The 21,452-nt window shown below is 59.3% G+C and overlaps 2 protein-coding genes across 10 annotated transcripts; both read right to left on the reverse strand.

Annotated features, from left to right (window-relative positions):
- Window positions 1-1,388: 1,388 nt before the first annotated feature.
- GFRA4 (GDNF family receptor alpha 4) lies at window positions 1,389-6,374 on the reverse strand. Its single transcript, XM_053927410.1, has 7 exons — window positions 6,282-6,374; window positions 5,105-5,168; window positions 2,864-3,209; window positions 2,664-2,773; window positions 2,438-2,572; window positions 1,630-1,722; window positions 1,389-1,456 (listed from the first exon to the last, which is right to left on the reverse strand). The coding sequence occupies exons 1-7, from the start codon at window positions 6,372-6,374 to the stop codon at window positions 1,389-1,391; spliced, it is 909 nt and encodes a 302-aa protein (XP_053783385.1).
- ADAM33 (ADAM metallopeptidase domain 33) lies at window positions 5,526-20,866 on the reverse strand. Of its 9 annotated transcripts, XM_024559540.3 has the most exons (22): window positions 20,722-20,866; window positions 18,506-18,585; window positions 16,089-16,165; window positions 14,388-14,466; window positions 14,113-14,189; window positions 13,838-14,027; window positions 13,286-13,351; window positions 13,133-13,204; window positions 12,787-12,953; window positions 12,616-12,700; window positions 12,389-12,531; window positions 11,699-11,876; window positions 11,526-11,615; window positions 11,095-11,290; window positions 10,869-10,953; window positions 10,579-10,777; window positions 10,405-10,482; window positions 10,206-10,314; window positions 9,983-10,124; window positions 8,654-8,745; window positions 8,416-8,489; window positions 5,526-8,137 (listed from the first exon to the last, which is right to left on the reverse strand). In XM_024559540.3, the coding sequence occupies exons 1-21, from the start codon at window positions 20,819-20,821 to the stop codon at window positions 8,452-8,454; spliced, it is 2,343 nt and encodes a 780-aa protein (XP_024415308.2). In that variant the 5' UTR covers window positions 20,822-20,866; the 3' UTR covers window positions 5,526-8,137; window positions 8,416-8,451. The 9 variants fall into 9 exon arrangements, 7 of the variants coding, with proteins under 7 accessions (XP_024415308.2, XP_045050559.2, XP_045050560.2 ...); XM_045194624.2 differs by having other exon boundaries at window positions 12,389-12,700; XM_045194625.2 differs by having other exon boundaries at window positions 13,133-13,351.
- Window positions 20,867-21,452: the final 586 nt, after the last annotated feature.

The raw sequence follows: 21,452 nt of genomic DNA on the forward strand, positions 1-21,452 counted from the left end.
GGAATAAAAAACAAACTCCCACCACCCCTTCTTTCAAGTGCCTGTCAGGGCTGGGCTCTGCGGGCACTGAGATGCAGCTCCCCTAAGTGAGTAAGGTAGGTGATCCCGGGGCTCCCAGGTACCCCAGGGGTGGGAGTGTATCAATCAGGGCCTATTTTTGGCTGCAAATAACAGACACCTAGACAGAAATTGCCTTCAACAAATTAGAGGTGTCATTTTCTCACACAGTGAAGAGTCGAGAGGGAAGCGGACTGGAGCTGGTGCAGTGACTCAATTTTCGAGATGGTGCCCATGTCCCCAGGCATTGCCACCAAGGTGTGGCCAAGAAGAGGGGAAGGTTGAGGCCAAAGGCTGTTGGGGCCAGTCAGCAAGTCTGTTTCTGTTTAAAGAGCTCTCCTGGAAGCTTCATTTGTGAATCGCACTCATTCATTGGCCAGAACTGTGTCATAGGACCACCCTAGCTGCAAGGGAACCTGGGAAATATAGTTTCTTTATCTGAGTCCTAGCAGAGAAGAAAAAAAAAAATAGACAAAAGCAACCCAAACCCCTACCAGTAGGACCTGATAGTTTATTCAGTTTGGCATCTGTAGGTGAGGAGACAAAGCCCAGAAAGGTTCTGAGGCCATCTGAAGTCACACAGGCCAATAAAAACACACCCTGTGGCTAACCATGGGTCCCAGGACACAGATCACATGAAAGCAAGGCCAGTGTCATGGATTTATTGAGCTGTGGATGCCATATCTAATGCTGGTTTAAACCAGGGGGAAGGTGGCCATATGGCCAGTACAATGCAGGGGACTGGATTCTCACCTACTCCAGGTGGTACCCACCAAGCGACATATGGAGGATGGGAAGCACTCTGCCAACACTTGTCATGGGGCACAGGTGATTATCATCATGGGTGCTGCCTAACTGGGGGGGGGCATGAAAGGCTGTGGTGTTAGAGGGGGTTCTGCCCATAAGTTTGTTCAGATGTACTCCTTAAGGTTGGGGGGCTGATAAAATTTATAATTCTGGGAGTCTGGATGGTCTCTGACCTTCTCTAGGTTATCTGGAGCCCTGGTGAGGCCTCAGCTATGCAGGTGACCCCCCCCCATGCCTACCCTGTGGAAGACCCCAACTGTTCCAGGTGTGAGGAGAAAGAGATCTACAACCAGGAAACCTACTGACAGGGAAACCATGGGCTGTGCCATCCAGCCTACAGCCTATATTTCTCATTCCTGGGAACAGCCACACGGGGTGTCCAGACCCCCAAAGGTCAAGGGCACTGGGGCCAGCTTGAGAGGTCCCCCAGTCCCTTTTCACTGGGGCAGTAGGCCACGGAGGTGGCCATGTACTCCAGGCAGGACGGGAGAGTTGGCTGTGCTGTCCAAGGTCCGCCGTCCTCGTCAGAGCAGAGGCTGGAGAGCCAGGACAGGGAGCATGGACAGCAGGAAGCACCCCTTTAGGGGCCCAACTGCCGAGGACACCCTCACCTTGGGGGTGGAAGCAGAGTGTCAGCTTGAGGCAGAAGCTTGGCTCTGCTCTCAGCGTCCACCCCTATCCCAGGTCATTCATTTCCATGTAGGCCCCACTGGCGTGGAAGGATGGAAGAAGCAGTGCAGGGGATGCCAGCTCACCATCCCCTACCTGCACCTACCTGCAGGAGGCTGTGCTCCAGGTCCTGGAGGGGGTCCTGCATGACTGGGGGCCGCCTGCTGCCAAAGGCCTGTATGGCACCATCTGCAGAGAGGGAGGTCCAGGGCGGGCTTAGCCTGGAAACCCTAGCACAGGGGCCAGCTCCTGGGGGACAAATGAGCGACCCTTGGCATCCTGTGTGGCCTCTCCCCACGAACGGATGGGAAGATAGAATGTCTGCAAGGACCGGCTTCCGGAATGGAAGGTGCAGGGAGGAATAACAAAGTAGGGACAACTGTGCTGCTGAGCCCTTCCAAACCTCATAGTCTTCCATCCTCACTGGGGAGGGTGACAGCTATCGTTCCCATTAGGGATGGACACAAAATGGTTTAGAGGAGGCCTTCAAACTCAGGCCCCCTAGCTCAGTCTGGGCAGGGAATCGCCAAGCTATTCACACCGTGAAGGCAAGATCATCGATGATAGGAGCTGGCAGTGCCCAGGGGATGGGGGTGGAACTGCTTCAGAAGTAGCAGAGGCAGGAATCTCAACTAGTTCCATTCCAGGTCCTCTCCTGCCCACAGGGGCACCTGCCCACACACCCCTAGGAACCCACTTTGGTCTGACACCTGCTCTCCAGAGACAGCCGAGCGCAGATTCCCAAAGGGGCAGGACGACAACAGAGGACGAAGTGGGGCTACCTGGCTGCCACAAAAAGCCTCAGTTTCCTCACCTCTACAATAGCCCCCCGCCTGCCAGGCGGCTTGGTAGAGGGCAGTAAATGCCAACCCTACCCCAGCGCCTCCCAGCCCGGGTCCCTCACCCAAGCAATGGTTCCTGGTAAAGAGCTGCCGGAAAGCCTCGCACTCCTCCCGCCGGTTTCCGCTGGCTCCACAGTTGCACCAGGGCGCCACGCGCGCGCTCGCGTTGTCCACGTAGTTGGGGGTGACTGCAGTGCCTGCGGGGACCAGGAGAGCGGGTAATAGGTCCACCCAGGGGGAAGAAGCCCGGGAGAGCCGTGCCCGCTCTCGGACTCCCGCGTTGCGTACCAACGAGGCCGGCGTAGGCGCGCAGGCAGCGGGAGGCCTGGTCTAGTGGGCAGCCGTCGGGGACACCGGGGACAGGTGCGCATGAAGCCTGGAAGGCCCGGAGGCGGGGCCTGCGCGGTGTGGCGGAAAAGCGATTTGCGATGGGTGGCCCCGCCCCGCCTGGCCAGCCACGCCCCTCCTCGTCCCGCCCACCGCCCCACCTGCAGACCCTGCTTTGCTTGCAGGCGTCTAAGGGCACGAGGCAGGTGGGCTGCACTGGGCCGGGCCCGGAGAAGGCGCAGGCGGGCACGAAGGTCTGGCGCCGGCGCTCAGCACACGTGGGATCAGAGCACGGGCAAAAGAGTAGCGCGTGGGTGAGCGCGGGTGATCCGTGGGAGAAGAAACGGCGCAGGGCGCGGCGGCATCGGGCGCGGGGGCAATCCCCGGACGCGGTCCGACCCAGGCACTGCGCCACGTACTCGGTGCGCAGCTGCTGGCACCGCGCGTCCGCTGTGCACGCCTCCGCCGCGACTACGCATCGGTTCCGCGCGTCCGAGCTCGGAGACCCTGATGGAAGGGCAGGCAGACTGCGGTTCTCTGTTCAGCCCACAGGCACACTTCAACCCCGGCTCCGCTCCCCTAAGGTGGGTGCGCGCTCAAAACCCAAGGAGAGCAGAGGAGTGTGGCCTGAAGGGAATGAAGGACTGGCACTGACCAGCCTTCTGTCGCGTGGATGAGGGGCGGCGGGCCCTGGAGATACCTGCAACACATCAGGGATGGATGGGGCGCCCCGAGTCTCCCCTAGAGGCTGAGGCCCATCCTCCCTAGGTACCCCTTCTCCAGAAGGGCCACACCCACCCAAAGAGGAATCCTCAGGTCTCCTCCTATATTCAAGAGATCCCCCTGACGCGGGAAACAAGTCTTCTGGGGACCTGGCTAACGAAGACTTATCAGAAATGGCCTTGAAAACAATGGACACTCCTCGTCCTCTCTCTTTGGCACGCTGAGCTTTCTTTCTTTCCCCTCCTCCTGCCTCCTTGGCCCTTTGAGTGGGTCTATAGATTTCTGGTTGTCTCTCCTTCCTTACCTCCTTCACCTCCTCCTGCCCCTGACCCCTGCCCCCAGCCACTGGAGTCACTCCTGTCCCTTCCTTTCTGATGCTCCCTTCTGGCCCGTCTAACCCATGCTGCTCCATATGGTCTCCGGCTTCCTCCTGGTTCCTCCGCCCTCCAGCAGCCAGGCTAAAGAGGCACTCTGGAAAGGGCTGTGGTCACTGGAGGGCCCGGCTGCTAGGGTATGTATCAGAGCAGAGCCCCTTATGGCAGGGCACGGGGCTCTAGCCTGTGCCACAGGTGAGCTCTGTGCAGACGTGCCGGAGGCCACATCTAAACCCCGCCAAGCCATGGTCTCCAGAGGTTGAGACTTGGCAGCTGCTACCTAGGTCACCAAACCAGGCTACCTCCCTCTGCCCCTCATGCTGTCAGACCCCATGGGAACATCTCACTTAGGCAAAAAGCCTTCTGGCAGGGCATTTCCCAGCCGGACCCCTCACCCCCTCACTCCGTGTGTGTGTGTGTGTGTGTGCGTGTGTGCAGGGAGGTGTCCCCTGCCTCAAGGCTTGGAGCAGGGCCCCTCTCTGGCACCGGCCACCTCTTTGGGGGGCCATGGTTATTCTTGTGGTGGCTCCAGTGGCCTCCACTCTGCAGGAAGGACAGGCAGACACTAAGGACTTGGAATGAGTATGTGAGTGGAGAGGGTCACAGGAGAGAGGTGAGCCCTCCTTCTCCCCGCTCCTCCCTTTCTGTCCCAGCAAAGCCCCTCATGTCCCCAGGTCTCAGCTACACACAACAGCCCCCAGTGTTTGTCCCCTAAGGTCTCGGTTCCACCTCTGCTCTTTTGCTTACCTGTCTTTCTCCACCAGGAGCACCTTACCTCATCTACACCCTCAAAACAGCACATCTGAGCTCCAAGATCTCCTCAGCCTTAAACCTTTGCCTGAGTGCATTCTCCCCAACCCACCTGGTAAAATGACCCTTCCCTCCGCGATGCGTCCAGCGGCGAAGGGACAGTCTAAGCAGATGGAAGCAGCAGGTGAGTGGCACGGAGACACTGAAGATGTGGGGCAGGAAATCAGTATGAAACTCCAAGGTGGAGGGCTGGGGCTGGAAGAAGGGTAAGAGAGGTGGGAGAGGGGAGGAAATAGGAAAAGGAAAGTTCCTGGGGCAGGGGTACCAAGGTGGGACTTGGGAAGGGGGTGGCTCCGCAGACCTGAAGGCCGGAGGCAGGATGAGTACAGCGCTGCAGAGAAGAGGGCCAGGTGTCCCTGTGCCCCAAGCACAGGTCTCTCGCTGGTGTCACTTCCTGCCTCCCAGCTTTTACTGAAATCACCGTCTTGCCCTCTATTCTGTCCCTGATGATCTGGGACAGAGAAGCCAGGGTTCAGGGGTCCTGTGGCCACTCACTCAGAAACAGCCATAGCAGCAGCAGCAGCAGCACTGTGGGCTCCAAGCAGTGGGCCATGCCAGCCTGCAACAGAGGAGAGGACAGCACCAGGCAGAACCCCAGTGAGACCGGTGCCTTCTTCCCAGCGCTGCCTGAGCTGGAGCTGGTAGAGGAAACCCTGACCCTGTGCGACAGGAGCACTCCTGCTGCTGGGAGGAGCCTGTGTGTGACTCCCCGCCCCCACTAAGTAAGGCCCCGCCCCAAGCTGTGCCGTCGGGTAGATCCAGGAGCCACTGAATCTAGAGCCTGACTGTGTATATGTGGACCCCACCACACGCTCCTTGCCCCAGCAACACGTACCCAGCCACCCCAGGAGACCTTGTCTCTCCCACGCCGAACTGTTAACTGTTAACTTTATGAAACAACACTGTTCTTTTCCTTTGATAACTTTATTTTTTAACTTTCATTGTTAACTAATTTTAGACTTGAAGAAAAGTTGCAAAAATATTAGTGTTTCCTTTATGCCTTTTACCCAGCATCCCCTCCCGCTAGCATCTTACATAACCGTAGTATAATTGTTAAAACTAGGACATGAACATTGGTGCGTTTTCAATTTCTCCAGTTTTTCCACTAATGTCATTTTTGGTCCAAGATCCAATCCAGGAGCCCATTGGGCACTCCGCGGTCATGCTGCCTCAGTTTCCTGCAATCCGTGGTAGTTCCTCAGTCTTTCTTACAAGCCTGGTGCTTCCCATGTGGCCCTGCATGCCCCCTTTTCTTGCGGACTGTAAGTGATACAAACTTCTTTCAGTGGCGTTAACCTCTCCACGGCAGCACTCGGTCCTCTTTGTAAATCAAAATCCCACAGATACAAAGAACACAGGAAGGGGCTTTAGAAAACAGTCTCATTCAGCCTCTCTCTTGGGCTGGTGGAGGGAAAGCAAGCCTGAGGAGTTGGGGAGGGGGGGCGGGTACTGCCTCTTCTGTGCTACCAGTAGAGGGAGTAGACACTTGCAGAGACCCCCAGCTCTTCACACCCTCTGTAATAGGGTTTTTGCCACTCCTCCCATTAAGAGGTGGAGTTTTTTTCCCAATCCCCAGTACCTGGGCTGGCCCTGTGACTTGCTTGGGCCCATAGAGTGTTACTGTTGTTAACACGAGCTAGTTGTGAAATCTCAAGAGGCCTTGTAAACTTGCAATCAACCTCTTGTAGGACGAGGTGGAAGAGGAACTGGCCTCAGGATCCCCGTGGTTTTTCCTTTTGCCTCTGGCTCCCACGTGGTTTGGCATGGCGCTGTTACTGATCCGGTTTTTACTTGAAATTTTGATATTTTGTTCATCATATATTTCTGGCACTAATTTTCAAATTATTGCTTATCTTGATTATTTTTTTCTGTGTGTGCCCAAGGTAAGCTGGCACACTCACCCCATCCTAATCCTGGTCCTGCTCTCTTAGAACCCTCCCCAGCCGTCGTGTGAAAAAGGCTGGGCTAGCCTGCTGGAAAATGAGAGACACGCAGCGCATCCATTCCCGTCACCCCAGCCAACCCCAGCCCCGCCCCCAAGGCAGACCTGCCTACCTGACCAGCAGTTGACAGCAAACGTATAAGTGAGCTGAGCTGAGACCAAATGAACCACCAGCTGAGTTCAACCTAATTTGCCAATTCACAGAATTGGTTGTTGTTTTAAGCTACTAAGTTTTGGGGGAGTATTGTTATGCAGCAATAACTGACCAATACAGAAAATCACTCAGCAACTCTTGAAGCAAGGGGAGAGAAAAAGTGGCTTCTGAGACTGATCAAGGGAGGCAGGCGAGCTGGGGCAAAGGCAACACCATCCTATGCCCAGGTCCATCTGGGGCCCTGACTGCCATCTGAGGCTCCACCCACCAGCCATCGCCCCTCAGGGAGCCCCACAGTATTGAATTTCCAGACAGAAAAAACTCACAGAGGCCCTTTGGTGCCCTTTCTGAAATGGGTCCCTCTGTCCCCTCCCAGGGAATGGGGGGAAAGCTCAGTAATGTTCAAAGTGAGGGGCTGCCGTACACCCCACCCTCCTCCAAATCCTCAGGTGCAGGACTAGGAATGGGCTGGGGCTGAGGAAGCATCTGGGGGACAAGACAGGGCAGGAAGAGGGAGGAAGGAGGGTCCCAAGGATTGGGTTTGTTTTGCAGGGACTGGGCTCCAGGGAAGTGGACTCCATGTGAAATGCAGGTTCCCGCGTCCAGGCTCCGGCCCAGCAGTCACTGCGCTCTGCAGAGCTGAGCCTGGGGGAAGTGCATGTAGCCCACACCCTCAGGCTCCCCGGACAGAGGCCTCTCCCAGTGCCCAGGGTGACCCCGCCTTCCCTGGTGACAGGCGGTCAGTGACTATGTGACCTCCGCTCCTTGGACTGATGGTGTGAAGGAGAGACTGTTCCATGACATGACCGCTGCCTGACCACTGCCAGGTCCTCTGGGTCAGAACAGAGATTGCTTCCAATAAACCCCCTGAGAGACTGGTCACCCCTCCCCTTCACCCCAGGCATGCTGGTTCCTGGAACAGGCCCTTGCGCTTCCCTGGGCAAGCATGTAAGGTGTTTTCCCCTTATCTGGGGCAGGTCACACCCCAGTAACCCTACCCATCCTGCTGTGTCCCGAATAACCGTCTAGTGGCTGCCACACGGTGTGGTGGATATCCACTTGGTCTTGCAGCTGCCCGAGATGTGCCTCAGATATAAGTGCCCTTAATAAACTCGTTACAATGGAGTCACCAGCCACTTTCTTTGGCCTCTCAGGCTTGGCAGTTTTCCATGAGAGATGGATTCTTGGGCTTGCATGATCCCTGGCCCAGGCAAACAGGGAGAACATTGGGCAAATTCTGATGAGGCTCTGGAGTGGGGTCCTGGAGTGGGTAGGGTGGAGGTAGCTCAGGGAAGAAACTTGCAAAGCTGCCTGAAGGTGCAGGCAGGTCAGCTGACTTGCTGGCTCCGCTCCTGGGGGTTCAAGTGCCTGGAGTGGCTCTCGGTATTCACCTGTCACCGGAGACAGTGGCTTGGCTTTTGGACTTGACCTGCTGAAAATAAAGTGGGGGCAGGGTCATCCCCTGAGGGCTGAGACCTCAAGCTGCAAGTCATGTGGCAGGGACACCCTGTGCTACCTCAGCGAGGACACATGGCCCAGGAAGAGCCACAACTTCTCCCTCCCCTGCTCCAGAGGCCTCCGTGACAACATCCTCTCCATGTGTCCATATCTCAGAACCCAAGCTCAGAACCCCAGAGTAGGAGACAGTGAGCTGAGGGGCAACTGAGGGGTGGTGGGTGGTGGAGGCCCCACATCAGGGTCCCCACCTACCTTGGGGCACAGGTAGGGCCACAGGGCACAGGTTTCTCAAGGTGGCTGTTGAGCTCCGGCAGAGATCTCAGTGTCTGGGAGCAATGGGGAGACAACAAGCGCTGTGAACACAGCTGGCAGTGGTGCCTGGGGTGGGCAGGGCATGGGGACTCCAGGTGGCTGGGTGCTAAGTGGAGAGGAGGACATCCAACAGTCCATCCCTTCACTTCCCTCCCCTCTCCCCCTATGCCTCACTCACCGAGGGGTCGGGCCTCTCCAGTGGTCATCGTGCCCAACTCCAGGGGGTGAACACTGCCCAGGGGGTGGTGCCTGTGTGGGCCATCTTTGGGCCTAAGAGGCGAGATAAGAGGCCGGGAGGTTGGAGCAGTGATACTGAGTAGGACCAACGCCCCCCCACGCGCACTTGCCGGGCCCTGGGCTGCTCCCCTGCAGCTGGGAGCATGTGCCCAGCCCAAGGTTTTCATTCTGCTCTGTCCTCATTGTTGACTGAGTCTCCACCCTTCTCTCCAGGTCATTCTCTCCAGCTCACTTCCTGCTGCCTCCTAAGAGCGGTCCTTAGGGTCCAGGCCCTAGTTCAGACTCAGGCTCTCCCAGGGCTGCAGGCACTTTCTCTCTCTGCCCTGACGTTTCTCTCATGCTCCAGCACCACCCCAGCATCCTGGCACCTTACAGATGTCGGCATCACTCAGACCCCAAAGGGGGGTGGCCTTCCTCCCTAGTGGCCGCTGTGCCTGTACTCCTTGCCATTGGGTGGCCCTGCTGCCCTCAGTGACCCCAAGCCATGCTCGACTGCTCAGGCCCCATCTCCCAGGGCCTGCCGCTTCCTTCCAAGTCTCTTCACAACAGTCTCCGCTGTCCTCAAGTCTCCACCCCGGCGATGACACGCAGTCACTGCCTCACTGAAGGGCCCCTCAGGCTGACACACCAGGCTCTGAGCACCTTGCACTTCTGCCCACAGACCTGCAATCGCCGCTCACTGTGTCAAGGCCTTCTCACCCCGCACCGGGGCCTGGCTCGTGCCCACCCTGTCAGAGATACCCTCTGTCCCTATCTCCAGCCCAAACCCTGCCCTTTTCCTCAGCTTGTCCTGAGTGCTCCCAAGGCCAGGCTGTGTCAGCTGTGGCTATAAGGTGCCTGCTTTGCCCAGCACCCGGTGAAGGGGCAGCCCTAGAGGGTATTATGGGACCCTCTCCCAGGTCATGGGCTGGGTTAGGGGCGGGCCCTCGGCACTAGGGCAGGTGGTATGACCAGTGGTATGGCGTGAAAAGATGTGCTGGCCCAGCATTTGGGAACTCAAAGGAGATAACCGCAGAGGTTTAGGCAGAGGGTGTGACGGAGGGCGGGAAGCTATGAGACACACTCAGAGAAGCACAATGGGGCAGGAACTGCACTGTGAGCTGGTGGAAAACAGGACAAAGGCGTCTTTCCACTACCTCTGCTGCCTCTCCGCACCCAGGAACAAGGCCTAAGGACGCCATCCCAGCTGACCCAGGCCCAGCAGAACTCTGAGGAGCAGGAGCCACAGGAGTGGGCTCAGGGAGCAGGAACCTGAGCCCTGAAATCCTACCCACTGTCCCTCCTTGAGCCGCAGAGGCATTGCTGGAGCTGGGATTCCCGCTGCCACCGGTAGCAGCACCAGGCCAGGCCGGCCCCAGGAAGCAGAGGCAGCAGAAAGCTCGGGATCACTGCCCACAGGAATGCATAGTGGTCTGTGAAGGAAAGGGTGGGACTGAGTCCTCAGCAGGCCACCTGCTGTGCTGTCCCCACCTGCTTCCCCACCGTGTGCGCACTCTCAGGCTGCACAGGGCCGCTGTCGGTGCTACCACCCAGCCCCGGCTCGTCGCAGGAGGGTGGGGCCCAGCCGGGATCGCAGTGGCAGTTATGGTTACTGTTGCAAACCTGCAGAGAAAGAGAGAAGGAAAGTCCCATGGGATCAGGGACCTCAAGGTCACCCCCCCCCCACACACACACCCCTTCCACACCACTCACCCCATGGCCATGGCAGGTGGTCAGGCAGCGCTGCAACTCCTGAAAGGTGGTGTTCTGGCAGCGCCTGTCCTGGCACACCTGTGGGCAGTGGTGTGCGCTAAGCACTGTGGGGGGGTGACACTTTGGCCCTAGGGACACAAGTGGCAGGAAGGGAGTCGGGTAAGCACGGCTCACCATTGTAGGTCCACACTGAGTGCCCGGCTCTACCAGGCCCAAGTCAGGCAGGTCCAGCTGGGTGCCAGGGAGCAGGAAGGCTCCCCTGCAGGTCACCTCGAGGCTGCCTAAGCGGATGGTAGAGTCCACCGGCATCGTGTGCGGTGCCCGCGGGCTCCGTTCCCCACCCTGGCACTGCAGCTTCCCACACCGCGCATCCCTGGGAACCAAGCAGAGGGTGGTCAAACAGCGTGGAGTGCCTCCGGCCCCCAACCCATACTCAGCTTCGCTCCCTCTGCTCCTCTCCCTACCTCTTCGCGCAAGGCCCGGAGCTACCCTCCTCATCCCTGCCGCAGTTCACCACGTGGAAACAGGCCTCTGGGGCTGGGCGGGAGCCTAGGGAAGCACGGGTGGGGCTGGAAACCACGCTTCCTCGGCCCTCAGTCCCCGCCCCGCCCCCGTCCTTCTTCCCTAGAGTAGAAAATTCCTCTGACCCAAAGATAGGAACGGGTGCAAAGGGCACTCCGGGTCTCTCACCAGGCCCCCAGAGCTGCTGGCACTGCTGCTCCAGCGTGGGGCACGCGCCGTCCCGGCAGTAGCCGCGGCCGCTGGCGCAAGGCGAGCCATCCAGTAGGTAAATGTCTGGGGGACAGTAGGGAGAGGCGCCCGTGCAAAACTCAGGGAGGTCACAGTCTCCCGCAGCCCGACGGCATGGCACGCCCGCCGGCTTCAGCTATGACCGGGCGGAGGAATAGCGGCCGAGACACAGAGAGATAATAGACAGTGAGAGATCCACGCCGACAGCAAGGCTCAGAGGTGGGACAGCCCGGCTAGAGAGCCAGGCGGACCCAAGCGCAAAGCAGAGCCAGCACCCCCGGGGAACCGGAGGACGCTAATCAGTCAGAACAAAATCAGGTCGGCTCCCCAGAGCCCCTCAGCCCTCACCTTCGAGACTACCATCCCCTCACCAGGCAGCTCGAGCAGCAATCCCCGTGGGAGCACTGGGCTCCCTCACGCAGCGAGCAGTTGTGGGCGAAGCAGCAGGGGTCGGGGCACTCCTGGAGCCGAAAAGGCAAGAAGAGATCGGGTAAGCGAGTAGCTCCCCGGACCTTGGGGGAGGGGGCGGGCGCGCGGACCTAACCTGGCCAGCGCCGCAGTCACACTCCTCGCCCTCCTCCACGAAACCGTTCCCGCAGCGCGCCCCCGGCAAGAGGAGTCCCGAGTCGGGCGCGTCCGAGAGGCAGGCTCCGCCTCCCTTGCGGAAGAAGGCGCGCAGCTGGCGGCGGCTGCAGGCGCTGAACCGGCGGGGGAACGGGCGCCTACGGGCGGAGAAAGGCGTTGAGGCGTGCGGGGACCAAGCCCCTTAACGCCTTGATGGTCTCGGATCGCCTCCCACCACGACCACCCGTGCTAGGCGACACGGCCGCGGATGCGCTGATACGCAGACACCGCCTGCGCGACGGCGGCGCTAATCCTCTAGAGGCAGAGCCCAACGTGGGTAAGTGGCCTGCGCAAAGTCACAGGCAGGAGGGTGTGAGGCCAGGAGCCGGCAGTCCAAGGCTGAAAAGTCGAATCTGGACCCAACGCGGCCGGTCCTGTCGGGATAACCTCGCCAGGTTTTCCAGAAATGAATCTTCGTACTCTTGGGAATCCGTTTTCCTTGTGTTCCCTCCATTTAAGCCTCATATACTCAGCGCGGGTACTAAGACCATTTTACAGAAGAGGAAACTAGGAGGTAAGCATTCACCCAACGGAATGCAGCCGAGGAAGGGCCCCAGGTCTAGTGGGGCCTCCCCAGCAGCCCCTCTCCCCACTACCGGGTCGCCCGTACCCAGTGGCCGCTGCCATGACGCAGCCACCAGGCTCAGCTGCCGCCTCCACGCAGCAGCCTTCGGGGTCGTGGCTGAGGCCAAGGCTGTGGCCTATCTCGTGGGCCATGGTAGCTGCAGCGCCAATGGGGAGCTCCGAGTGGTCCTGGGAGGGCGCGGGGACGGTCACGGCTGGCTGAGAAGACCGCCCCCGCACCTCCCCTCGCGTCCAGGCCCCGGCAGAGCTCACCGTGCTCACGCCTCCAGAGCTGTCTGCAAGGCACATGCCTTCGAGGGGTGCCAGGCCCACGGTGTTACCCCGGAAAGCACGGCCCCTGAAGGCAGAGTGCAGCGTGACCTGGCAATGCCGGGAGGGGGTGCCGCCCAGTGGGGAACCCGCGTGGGGATGGGAGACACCCACGTGAGCAGCTGCGTCGAGTCGTGTGGCCGCCGCACCCACAGCCCCCGGCGCCATTGCAGGAAAGCCCAGAGTGTGGCGTTTGCGTCAGGCATGACCCGGCTCTGGTCCCGCTCAGTCCACACTTCCAGGCCAGTCAGCGCCACCTGAATGTCCAGAGTCCTGAGAATCTGTGGTCAGGGCGGGAGGGGCCTGAAGCAGGGGGCCAGGCTACCACCTTGCTGGTGGCCCCTCTCTTTCCCCCTACCTCCTCTGTCATCTCCAGGCCTGCCTCCTCCATCTAGGACTTGCCCAGGCCGTAGCTGTCACTCCCATTAAGCCTATCTGCCCACACACGGCGCCCCCCAACCTGGTCCACATAGTTGGCGATCTCCAGAAGACGCTGTTTGGTGTGGTTCAAGTCCCGGTGCTGGGTCAGGAACTGGAAAGGCAGCAGTATGGTGGTGTGACAGGCTGAGCTGGCCCCTCTCAGCCCCGACAACCCCCTTGAGCCTCCTCTCACCAGGGTGCGGTCGGCCACTATGTACAGCTCCAAGTACCTCAGGCTTCTGCGGGCCTCCCGCCTGTCCTGGGGAGAAGCATCTGTGACCCTGAGTGGTAGCCTGCTGGGCTTGAGCCCTGACCACCAACCCCAATCCCCAGAAAGCACAAAGTTAACTTCGAAGTTTTGCCACCCTGGCTGGCGTGGCTCAGTGGATTGAGCAGCGGCCTGTGAACCAAAAAGTCGAGGTTCGATTCCCAGTCCGGGCACATGCCTGGGTTGTGGGCCGGGTCCCCCACTGGGGGCGGGAGAAAGGCAACACATTGACCTGTCTCTCACACATGATGTTTCGCTCCCTCTCTCTCTCTCCCTCCCTTCCCCTGCCTCTAAAAATAATTAAATAAAATCTTCAAAAAATAAATATAATAACACTTTGCTAGAATTATTTCTTCAGCCTCCAAATAAAAATATCATACAGGAGACCCTGAAGTGGAGCCACACCTTCCTGTCTTTCTGACTGGGAGGGCTACGGACGCTGCACTTCCCTCCCACCCTAACCCCTGTGCCCCTAACCCTGATCTGGGTGGCACGGAAAAGGCTGGTCATGTTCCCTTTGCCTCCAGGATCCCTGTGGCCACAGGCCCCTTTCCAGCTCAGCAGCTGCTCTGTCCAGAAGATCCTGTGGGTTGCGATGTCCTCCGCACGCCCCGCTGGCCAAGGGTGCACATAATAGCTGGCATTGCTGCTGAGAGTGATCAGGCCCCTGGGGTGCACAGGGGTGCAGAAGGTGGTGTGAGAGGACTCTTGCCCCAGCCCCAGGCCCAGCCCCAGCCCCCACCACTCCTTACCTCATCCCAGAGCAGATGCTGAGGACGACCCAGGAGTCTGGGAAGCCCCTTACATGCCCATGGTAGTGACAATGATCCTGCAGAACAAGGGATGCGGCCTCAATCCTAGCCAGGACTGAAGTGGGAGGGGCAAGAGAGCAGGCGTGGTGGGGGCCTGGTCCCAGCCTCTCCTTAGGAACAGGAAGAGAATGGGGAAGGAATGGTGGGGAGGTCCTCAGGGAGTGCATCCCCCAGTGTCCCTCACCCTGTCCTCAGTGCCCATGGAAGTATCTCACCGTGTGGTTGGGGACCAGCACCACTGGCTGCCCGTCTGGCCTGTAGTGGGTTTCTGTGTATCCTGCGGCCAGCAGCCTGCTGGGAAGGGGTATCATAGGGATCACCGAATTCAGTTTTGCCTCCTCCAGGATGCCCTCCAGCCTTTTTCCGTGAATGCTAATGGAGCAGCTCTATGAGTGAGGCACAGGGCTAGCACTTAAGAAACACCCCAAGTGTATCTTAGGAAATGGACAGAAGTGAATGTGTATTGCTTAGCTCAGAAAAACCATGGGCTAGAGGGAGAAAAGTGAAAGGCAGGAAGGAGCCTTTGTGATGGCTTAGATATGGGAGGTGGGCGTGTGGGAAGCATCAGGGAGGAGCAGCAATAGGGGCAGAGTTTGTGGTCCCTGTGGAGCCTGTGGCAGGCAGCTGGATCCCCAGGCCTGGGACTGGGGAGGACTCAGGAAACACTGCTGAAGAGGTGGGACTTAGAGCTAAGGAAGTGTGATTGAATGCCCTAGGTGGTCCTTCCTGCTGCCTACTCTTGTGGGGCATCTGGTCGACCCTTCTCATCTACCTTCCAGCCTCAAGAATCCTTCAAATCTCCTCTGGCCGGCAGACCCCACATATCTTTTCAACTGTCCTTCAGTGACACTCATCCCCTTAATGATTCCATCTTTGGGCCCCATCTCACCAGGATCCTTCCCACCAAGGATTCAACCATTAGTCAATCCCTCTCTTTTAAAGAAAATCCTGACCCCACCTTCCTTGACCTCTGTACTAGCAGGTTGCCCCAGAAACCTGTGATGCCTGCTTCTCTACCTCCCAGTCTTCCCTTCACCTTCTCAAGCTTTGCTCCCCACTCCAGGCACACATACAACCCTAGGGGACAGATGGTGTGGTCAGCCCACTTAATGCACGGGGACATCGAACCCCAGAGGAACGGTGATCAGGCATGGTGGAACCCGTTTGTTCCTAGTCCACCTGATTGCGTGCGGGAGACTAAAACATGTGCAGAGGGCTTAGAGCAGTGCCTGCAACGAAACAAGCACTTGATAAATAACTACCCGTCGCTAATGTAGTCTGAACGGCTTTAAGGCCCCACGCTCCATCTTGGACACCCACCCCACCCAGCCCAGCTCTGCCTGCTCATTCACCAACTCAAAATCTTTGGCTCTGCACCATTCTTGATACTTAACACTAAAATGGCCTTCTGTGATCTGGTTCCCACTGGGACTCCCCAAATTTGTCTCCTGTTGCTCCCTTCCCTGCAGATAGAGACCCTCTGAGCAGGCCAGACAAGTTGAGGTCCCCTCAATGTGCCTTGATCTTTGTACCCACTGCATCTTTGTCCTTGTCATTCCATTAGCTTGGGGTGCCCGCCCATCTTTGAAACCTATCTTGGATTCTCTTTTGACTCGGGGTTCTTTTTGAGAACCCATGAGGTAATGCTCACTCACTTCAGGCAGGGAGCTGACAAGATGCTCCTGGGGCCTGCCTGAGGGAGGGTCCCCACAGCAGGGCTGACCACGTTAGCCTCAAGGCCAGTCATGGGCTGGTGACACTCCCTGTCACTTGAGCCTCCTCAGGGCCCTCAACCCTTCCAGCCTCCCTCCTGGATTCCCACCAGTCCCCACCCCCAGCACTGTTCCACCCCCCTCCCTCTCCTCAGAGACAGGGGCCATCTTGGCTCCCAGCCCCCTCCCCCACCTGGTACTCACTGGTTCTTCTCCAGCTCCAGCAGGAGCTCCTGGCCTTCAGCTTCCAAGGCTACAAGCCCCTTGTCTAGCTTCAAGATCTGGGCAAGAAAGAGTACAGGGCTGCGGTGGCAAGCAGCCTGGCCCTTCTGCCTGCCAGGGAGCCAGTGGGATGTGGAGCCAGCTGCCAGGGAGTTCATGGGGAGAACATGGGGGTGAGGGACAGAAGGGTCCCCACCTGCCCTGGTGGGCATGGGTGGGTGTGGGGGTGAGAACATGCAGACAAAGATGTTCCCAAACTCAGGATGTTTGCCGTTCTTACAAGAGCCACTGGACATAGCCTGCTGTGTACACACCACTTCCTCCCCAGAGACTAGGGGTCCCAGACAGGGGCCTGCCTTGCTCACAGTTACTGGGCCCTTCCTCTGGCCCTCCATCCTCCTCTTTCCTGACTAGGTTTGCTTCTTCCAGGCAGGGAGCGACGTCCTGAAGACAGTGCAGGGTGCGGGTGGGGTGGACGTCACGCAGCGTCTTGTTTCTGTTTCTTGCTTCTGCTCACTCCCCATAGAACCCAGACTTTACCCCTCCACCTCCAGTTCTGACAAACTGCCAGGTCCTGAAAGCTGCGCTGGCCTCTGTCAGGCCCCGCCACACCCGTTTCACTGGTCCTGTGAGGTAAACACGGGCCCCTATGCCAGGCTAAGAGAGTAACACTGGCTTTCCCAGCCAGATGTCAGGAGGTGGCCCAGGCCAGCCTGCCAGCCTCTCCTTCCCTACCCTCACTGTCTCTTCCATGCTGTGGGAAGACCCCATCTGCCTCCCTTGTCCACTCAGTCTGGCTGGGGTCCCAGAGTTGAAGCCAGTTCAGGATCCTCCTAGAGAGCTGCTGTGTCTTGGAATGCTGGCCCAACCCTCGCTGGCCCTTCCTCTTTAGCCCACAATGCACTGGGCTGGGCCGGAAGCCAAGGGGCTCACAGTCTTGGAGTGTGAGCTCTTTCTCGGCAGGTGGGGAGCTGACAGCTCCCTGCCCCAGCGAGGAGCCCGGCAAGGCCCCAGCATGAGCTCATGGGGCCGGAATGCCCCTTCTTTGTTGGAGAAAGGTCTGTGCAAAGGAAAGGTGGCAAGCCCAACGAAAAGCCTCCTCCTGCCACCCCCACACTCCAGTCCCCTCTCTGTTCCTCCGCACCCCTGCCGTGCACACTTCTTGCCCTCCCAGTGACTTTACCCCTCACTATGCACGCCATCCCTGACCTGAAATGTGGCTGTTCCCTTCCTCTGGGGCAGGGCTCCCAGCCTCAACACTGTCCTCATCTTGTCAGGCTTCCTGCGGACAGGGGCCTGGAAGTGGGAAGGGCAAGGCCCCTCCGGGAATCCCCTCCTGGTCACAGCCCAGGCCAGGCCAGGAGGGTCCACAGCCCGGGTATGTGTGCCCAGCCTTGCCCTCTGCTGGTGATGTCCAGAAAAATGACCTCCAAGCATGGACCAGCACCATGCTTGACCCCTTGAGTGGGGACTCTGAGGGTGTGGGGGCCTCAGGTTGGCAGCTGTGGGCTTGTGGGAGCTTCCCAGCCTTCATGGCGGTGGTCTCCTGACTATCTCCTTGCTTGCTCAGACAGAGGGCTGTCCTTTCTGGCCTGAAAATTCAGGATGAAGAGGACTGTCTAGGTTTGGGGGACACTGGCCAATGGTTTGAAGTCTGTCAGACCCTCGTGGGTCTCAGACTTCTGGGCTAAAGTGCTGTGCGAACTAGGGCAATTTCTGCAACCTCTCTGGGCTTCGGCGTGCCCCTCTGTGAAATGGGCAGGCAGATGCCACTGGCCTCTGGGTTAGCTGCGCAGCTGTGTGGCACAAGGGATGGGGCCATGGTTATTCTGGGAGTGTGTGATGGATGCGTGTTGGGAGGAGGCTGGGGCAGAGCATCCTAGAGAAGCAAACTGTGGTGGGCGTGCATCTGAGGGCCATCAAGAGAGTGACCACTGCCCTTGGACAGAATTGGACTCTTCGTGAGCCAGTGAGGCTGAAGTCTCAGGCCCCTCGATGGCAGGAGCCTGGAGGGGACAGCCATGTGTCTGTCTACAGGGTCATATGTTCTGGTAATCTGCAAAAGAAAGCTATCTTGGTGTTTTCTTAAAGAGGTCCCTGAAGTTCACGCCTCACAAACTCTGCCTGATGGGATGGGGGTGGCCTGGATAGTTTCGGGAGGGGAGAGAAAGCGGGGGGGGGGCGGGTGAAGGGGAGCCTGAAAATGACTTCCATGTGTGCAAGCTCATGCAATCTAGATGTCTCCCGCCCCTGCCTGCCAACCCTTCAGGGAGGAGCCTTAAGGACTGGGAGGGGGAATCTAGGGAACCCAGTAAAATGGCCACACTGGAAACTGGGGAGGAGCAACAGGGCTGGGAGACCCTGGGGCCCTGCAGAGGAAGGAATGATGTGGCACTGACCGGCTCCTCCAGGGTGACCGGGTGCCAGGGTTGTCCATCCAGGACCCAGTGAGGGGTGACTGGCTCTCCAGAGATGTCGCCTGGTGTGAGGACAGAGCACAGGGTGAGGGGAAACCTGAGGAACGGAGGGGAGTGGGGACCACAGAGGGATGAGGTTAGAGGACTTCAGCGGGGAGAAACACCCATCTTCAACAATCCACGGGGTGTCCTTGGAACTGAGGGACCATCCAGGGAGGCAGAAGAGAGAAAGAAGAGCCCAGGAAGGACAGTTCAGTTGGGGATGCAGGAGCCCCATTGACCTTGGGGAAGGGCTTGGTGTCAAAGGTCACAAGGAAGAGACCAAGGCTACCAGTGCCTGGTGGAAAGAAAAGGGGAGTAGCCTTGGGTATTTTTAGACTGGGCAACAGATGCCTTTAGGGTGAGAGATCTGTGAAGAGGACGCCTCAGTCTTCACCACACTCTGAGAAAATCAACAGCTGGATGTTGCTTTGGGGGCCCACCTTGCTCCCAGCTGCCCTTGGGAGCTTCATGCTAGTGGTGAGGCTTCCAGGGACCCTGGCCCAGAGGCCGCCTCCTCGAGTCTTCAGAGGGGGGCGAGTGGGGACAGAGCCTGAGTGCTTCCAGGCCTGGTGTGCTTTAAGGGGTTCCAGGAGGAATACCAGAGCCAAGCATTACTCAGAGGAGGCTGGAATGCTCCCAACACCCTCCCCCCTCCCCAGGGCTCCAGTAACTCTCATTCCACATGCCCTGCAGGAGCCAGGCCCCAGCAGCCCTGCTTACCTCCCTCACTCAGTCCTGGAGAAGCCCAGCTCCCAGAACTGACAGCTCCCCAACTCCCACCCCAACTCCTTTCTCCTCCTCTGTCTCCTCCCCCAGACCCCATCATGAAAGACCTAGAATAGCAGCAGCTCCAGGAGTTCCCTTCCCCCAAGAAGCCCTCCCTGATTGGATGAGTGAGTTGCCATCAGACTGGGGCCGGTGTGGAGGGGGGTCTGAATGCTTCTGGGGAGAGGGCATTTCTCTTCACCCAGAGCAGACTTGACTGGGTGTGGAGAACCAGGTCTTGCTGGGCCCAGGCCTCCCAGGGCAGAGAGGGCAGGGTAGGACTGGGGGTTCTCCTCAGGGCCCTGCACACACATACCAGCCACTGGCACCTGGACAAGGGAGGAGGAGGCAGAGCTGGAGTCTGGTGACTAGGTGGGTGGGAGCAGAAGCTGGGGGAGCCAGTGTGGTGTTGGGGAGCATAGAGCCCCTCCCCACTCTCCCCAGGGGTTGCATCACCCTCCCCGGACTCCAGAATGAGGAGGAGGAATCAGTAGAATTCGTGGGGACCATCAGCAAGAGAATGAGGGCTGTCATCCCTCCCCCGGGGATCCAGAACAGATCAGGACCTGTCCCTGTTGGGTCCCCCCCCCCCCCCACAGTGCTCTGCAGCCTCCCCCCACCCCCTCGGGTTTCCCAGCCCAGCCAGCCTTTCCTGCCTCCTCCCTGACCCCTCTTAGGCACTTGGTGTACAGGACTCCACCAATCCCGCCACCCCCTCTGAGAAGTTGCTGTTTCCAGCCCCATCTCACAAGGGATTTGGAGAAGTTACACTGGGAAGAAACTGAGCTCAGTTCCATGCTCCCCCCGCCCCCTGCCCCAGCCCTTCCTCCCCTGTCCTGCTAAACAGGCACCTTCTGTGAGAAGCCCTCCTGTATCTAACCAAACAAGGCAACAATATAAACAATATACGCACTGTCCCATGGCCCTGCGATGGGGGGTGAGCTTGGGTGATGCGTGAGTGTGGCAGGCACAGTCAGTGCCCTAGTCTGAGGTCACAGCAGGGACTCCAGGGGGCCAGCAGAGGAAGACCCGTGAGCCCTAACATATGGAGGTGCAGGGATGTTCCCACTGGAGAAGTGGCCCGGGATTGGCTCCAGCCTAAGTATCCAAGCAGAGGGGTTTGAGGGCTGGGAGGCTGCTCAAGGGTAAGGATCCCTGCCACTCTGCTTTGTCGTGGGCACAGTGGCAGCTGGGTAGAGTGTGCAAGTCCGGCCCCGAGCCCCGGGCCCAAGTAAAGGTGAGAATCCCCGGGCAGGTCCCAGGAACGCCTTCCCAAACCCTCCCTGTTCGCTGTCCTGGAAGCCGGTTCCCGGGCGAGGGGTAGGGGGAGTTCCAACGCTCCATCCCCTGGCGGTGACCAAGCCTGCCCCTCGGGGCGCGCTCACACTCACCGCGAAGTGTCTCGGCCCCCCACACCAGCCACAGTAGTGGCAGCAGCAGCAGCAGCAGCAAGGCCGGAGACCCTGGAACTCTCCGAGACCCCAAGCCCATAGCTGTGAGAGCCTCGACTGCTAAGCTGAGGCTTCGGGCTCCTGGCCTGAGGCTCCCGGCCCCGCCCCGCCGGGTCACCGCAGGCGCAGTGAGCCCTGTGCAGCCGGCCAGCCGCCTGCGGACCCTCCCGCGCCCCCCTGTCCGCCAACACCCTCTGTGGGTCCTGCTACGCAGCCCTGGCCGCCCTCGCCGTGACTGCGGCGGATCCCGACCCGACCCTGGCCGGCAGAACCCCAGCTCGCGCGCCCTTGGGGAGCCTGGACCACCCTCCCCGCCGGGGCGGCCCTCTACCGGCCGGAGCTTGAGTGGGCAGAGCGGGGACGGGGATCTGTGCGGCCCCTCTCTGGGACCCGGCCCGTGTCATCCCATCCCGTAGGTCTCAGAGAGCCCCCTACTTGTGGGGGTGAAGGGTGAGGGTGGGGTGCGGACCCTCGGGAAAAGACTTTGAGGACCACAGCAGAGGGGACAGAGGCCAGGGCTTGTGGGCCACCTGTTGCTGCTCGGGTCTTCCTAGAAGCGTATCCCACTCCCTGATCTCCTGAGACCGACCCCTGTCCAGGCCATGTCGCCAGCCCCACCCAGAGGCCCCCTGGAGAGAACGCGGCAGAAGTGTCCCTAGGAGAAGGGAGGC

Source organism: Desmodus rotundus, chromosome 6 (genome assembly GCF_022682495.2).
Source record: "Desmodus rotundus isolate HL8 chromosome 6, HLdesRot8A.1, whole genome shotgun sequence".
In the NCBI taxonomy this organism is placed as follows: domain Eukaryota; kingdom Metazoa; phylum Chordata; class Mammalia; order Chiroptera; family Phyllostomidae; genus Desmodus; species Desmodus rotundus.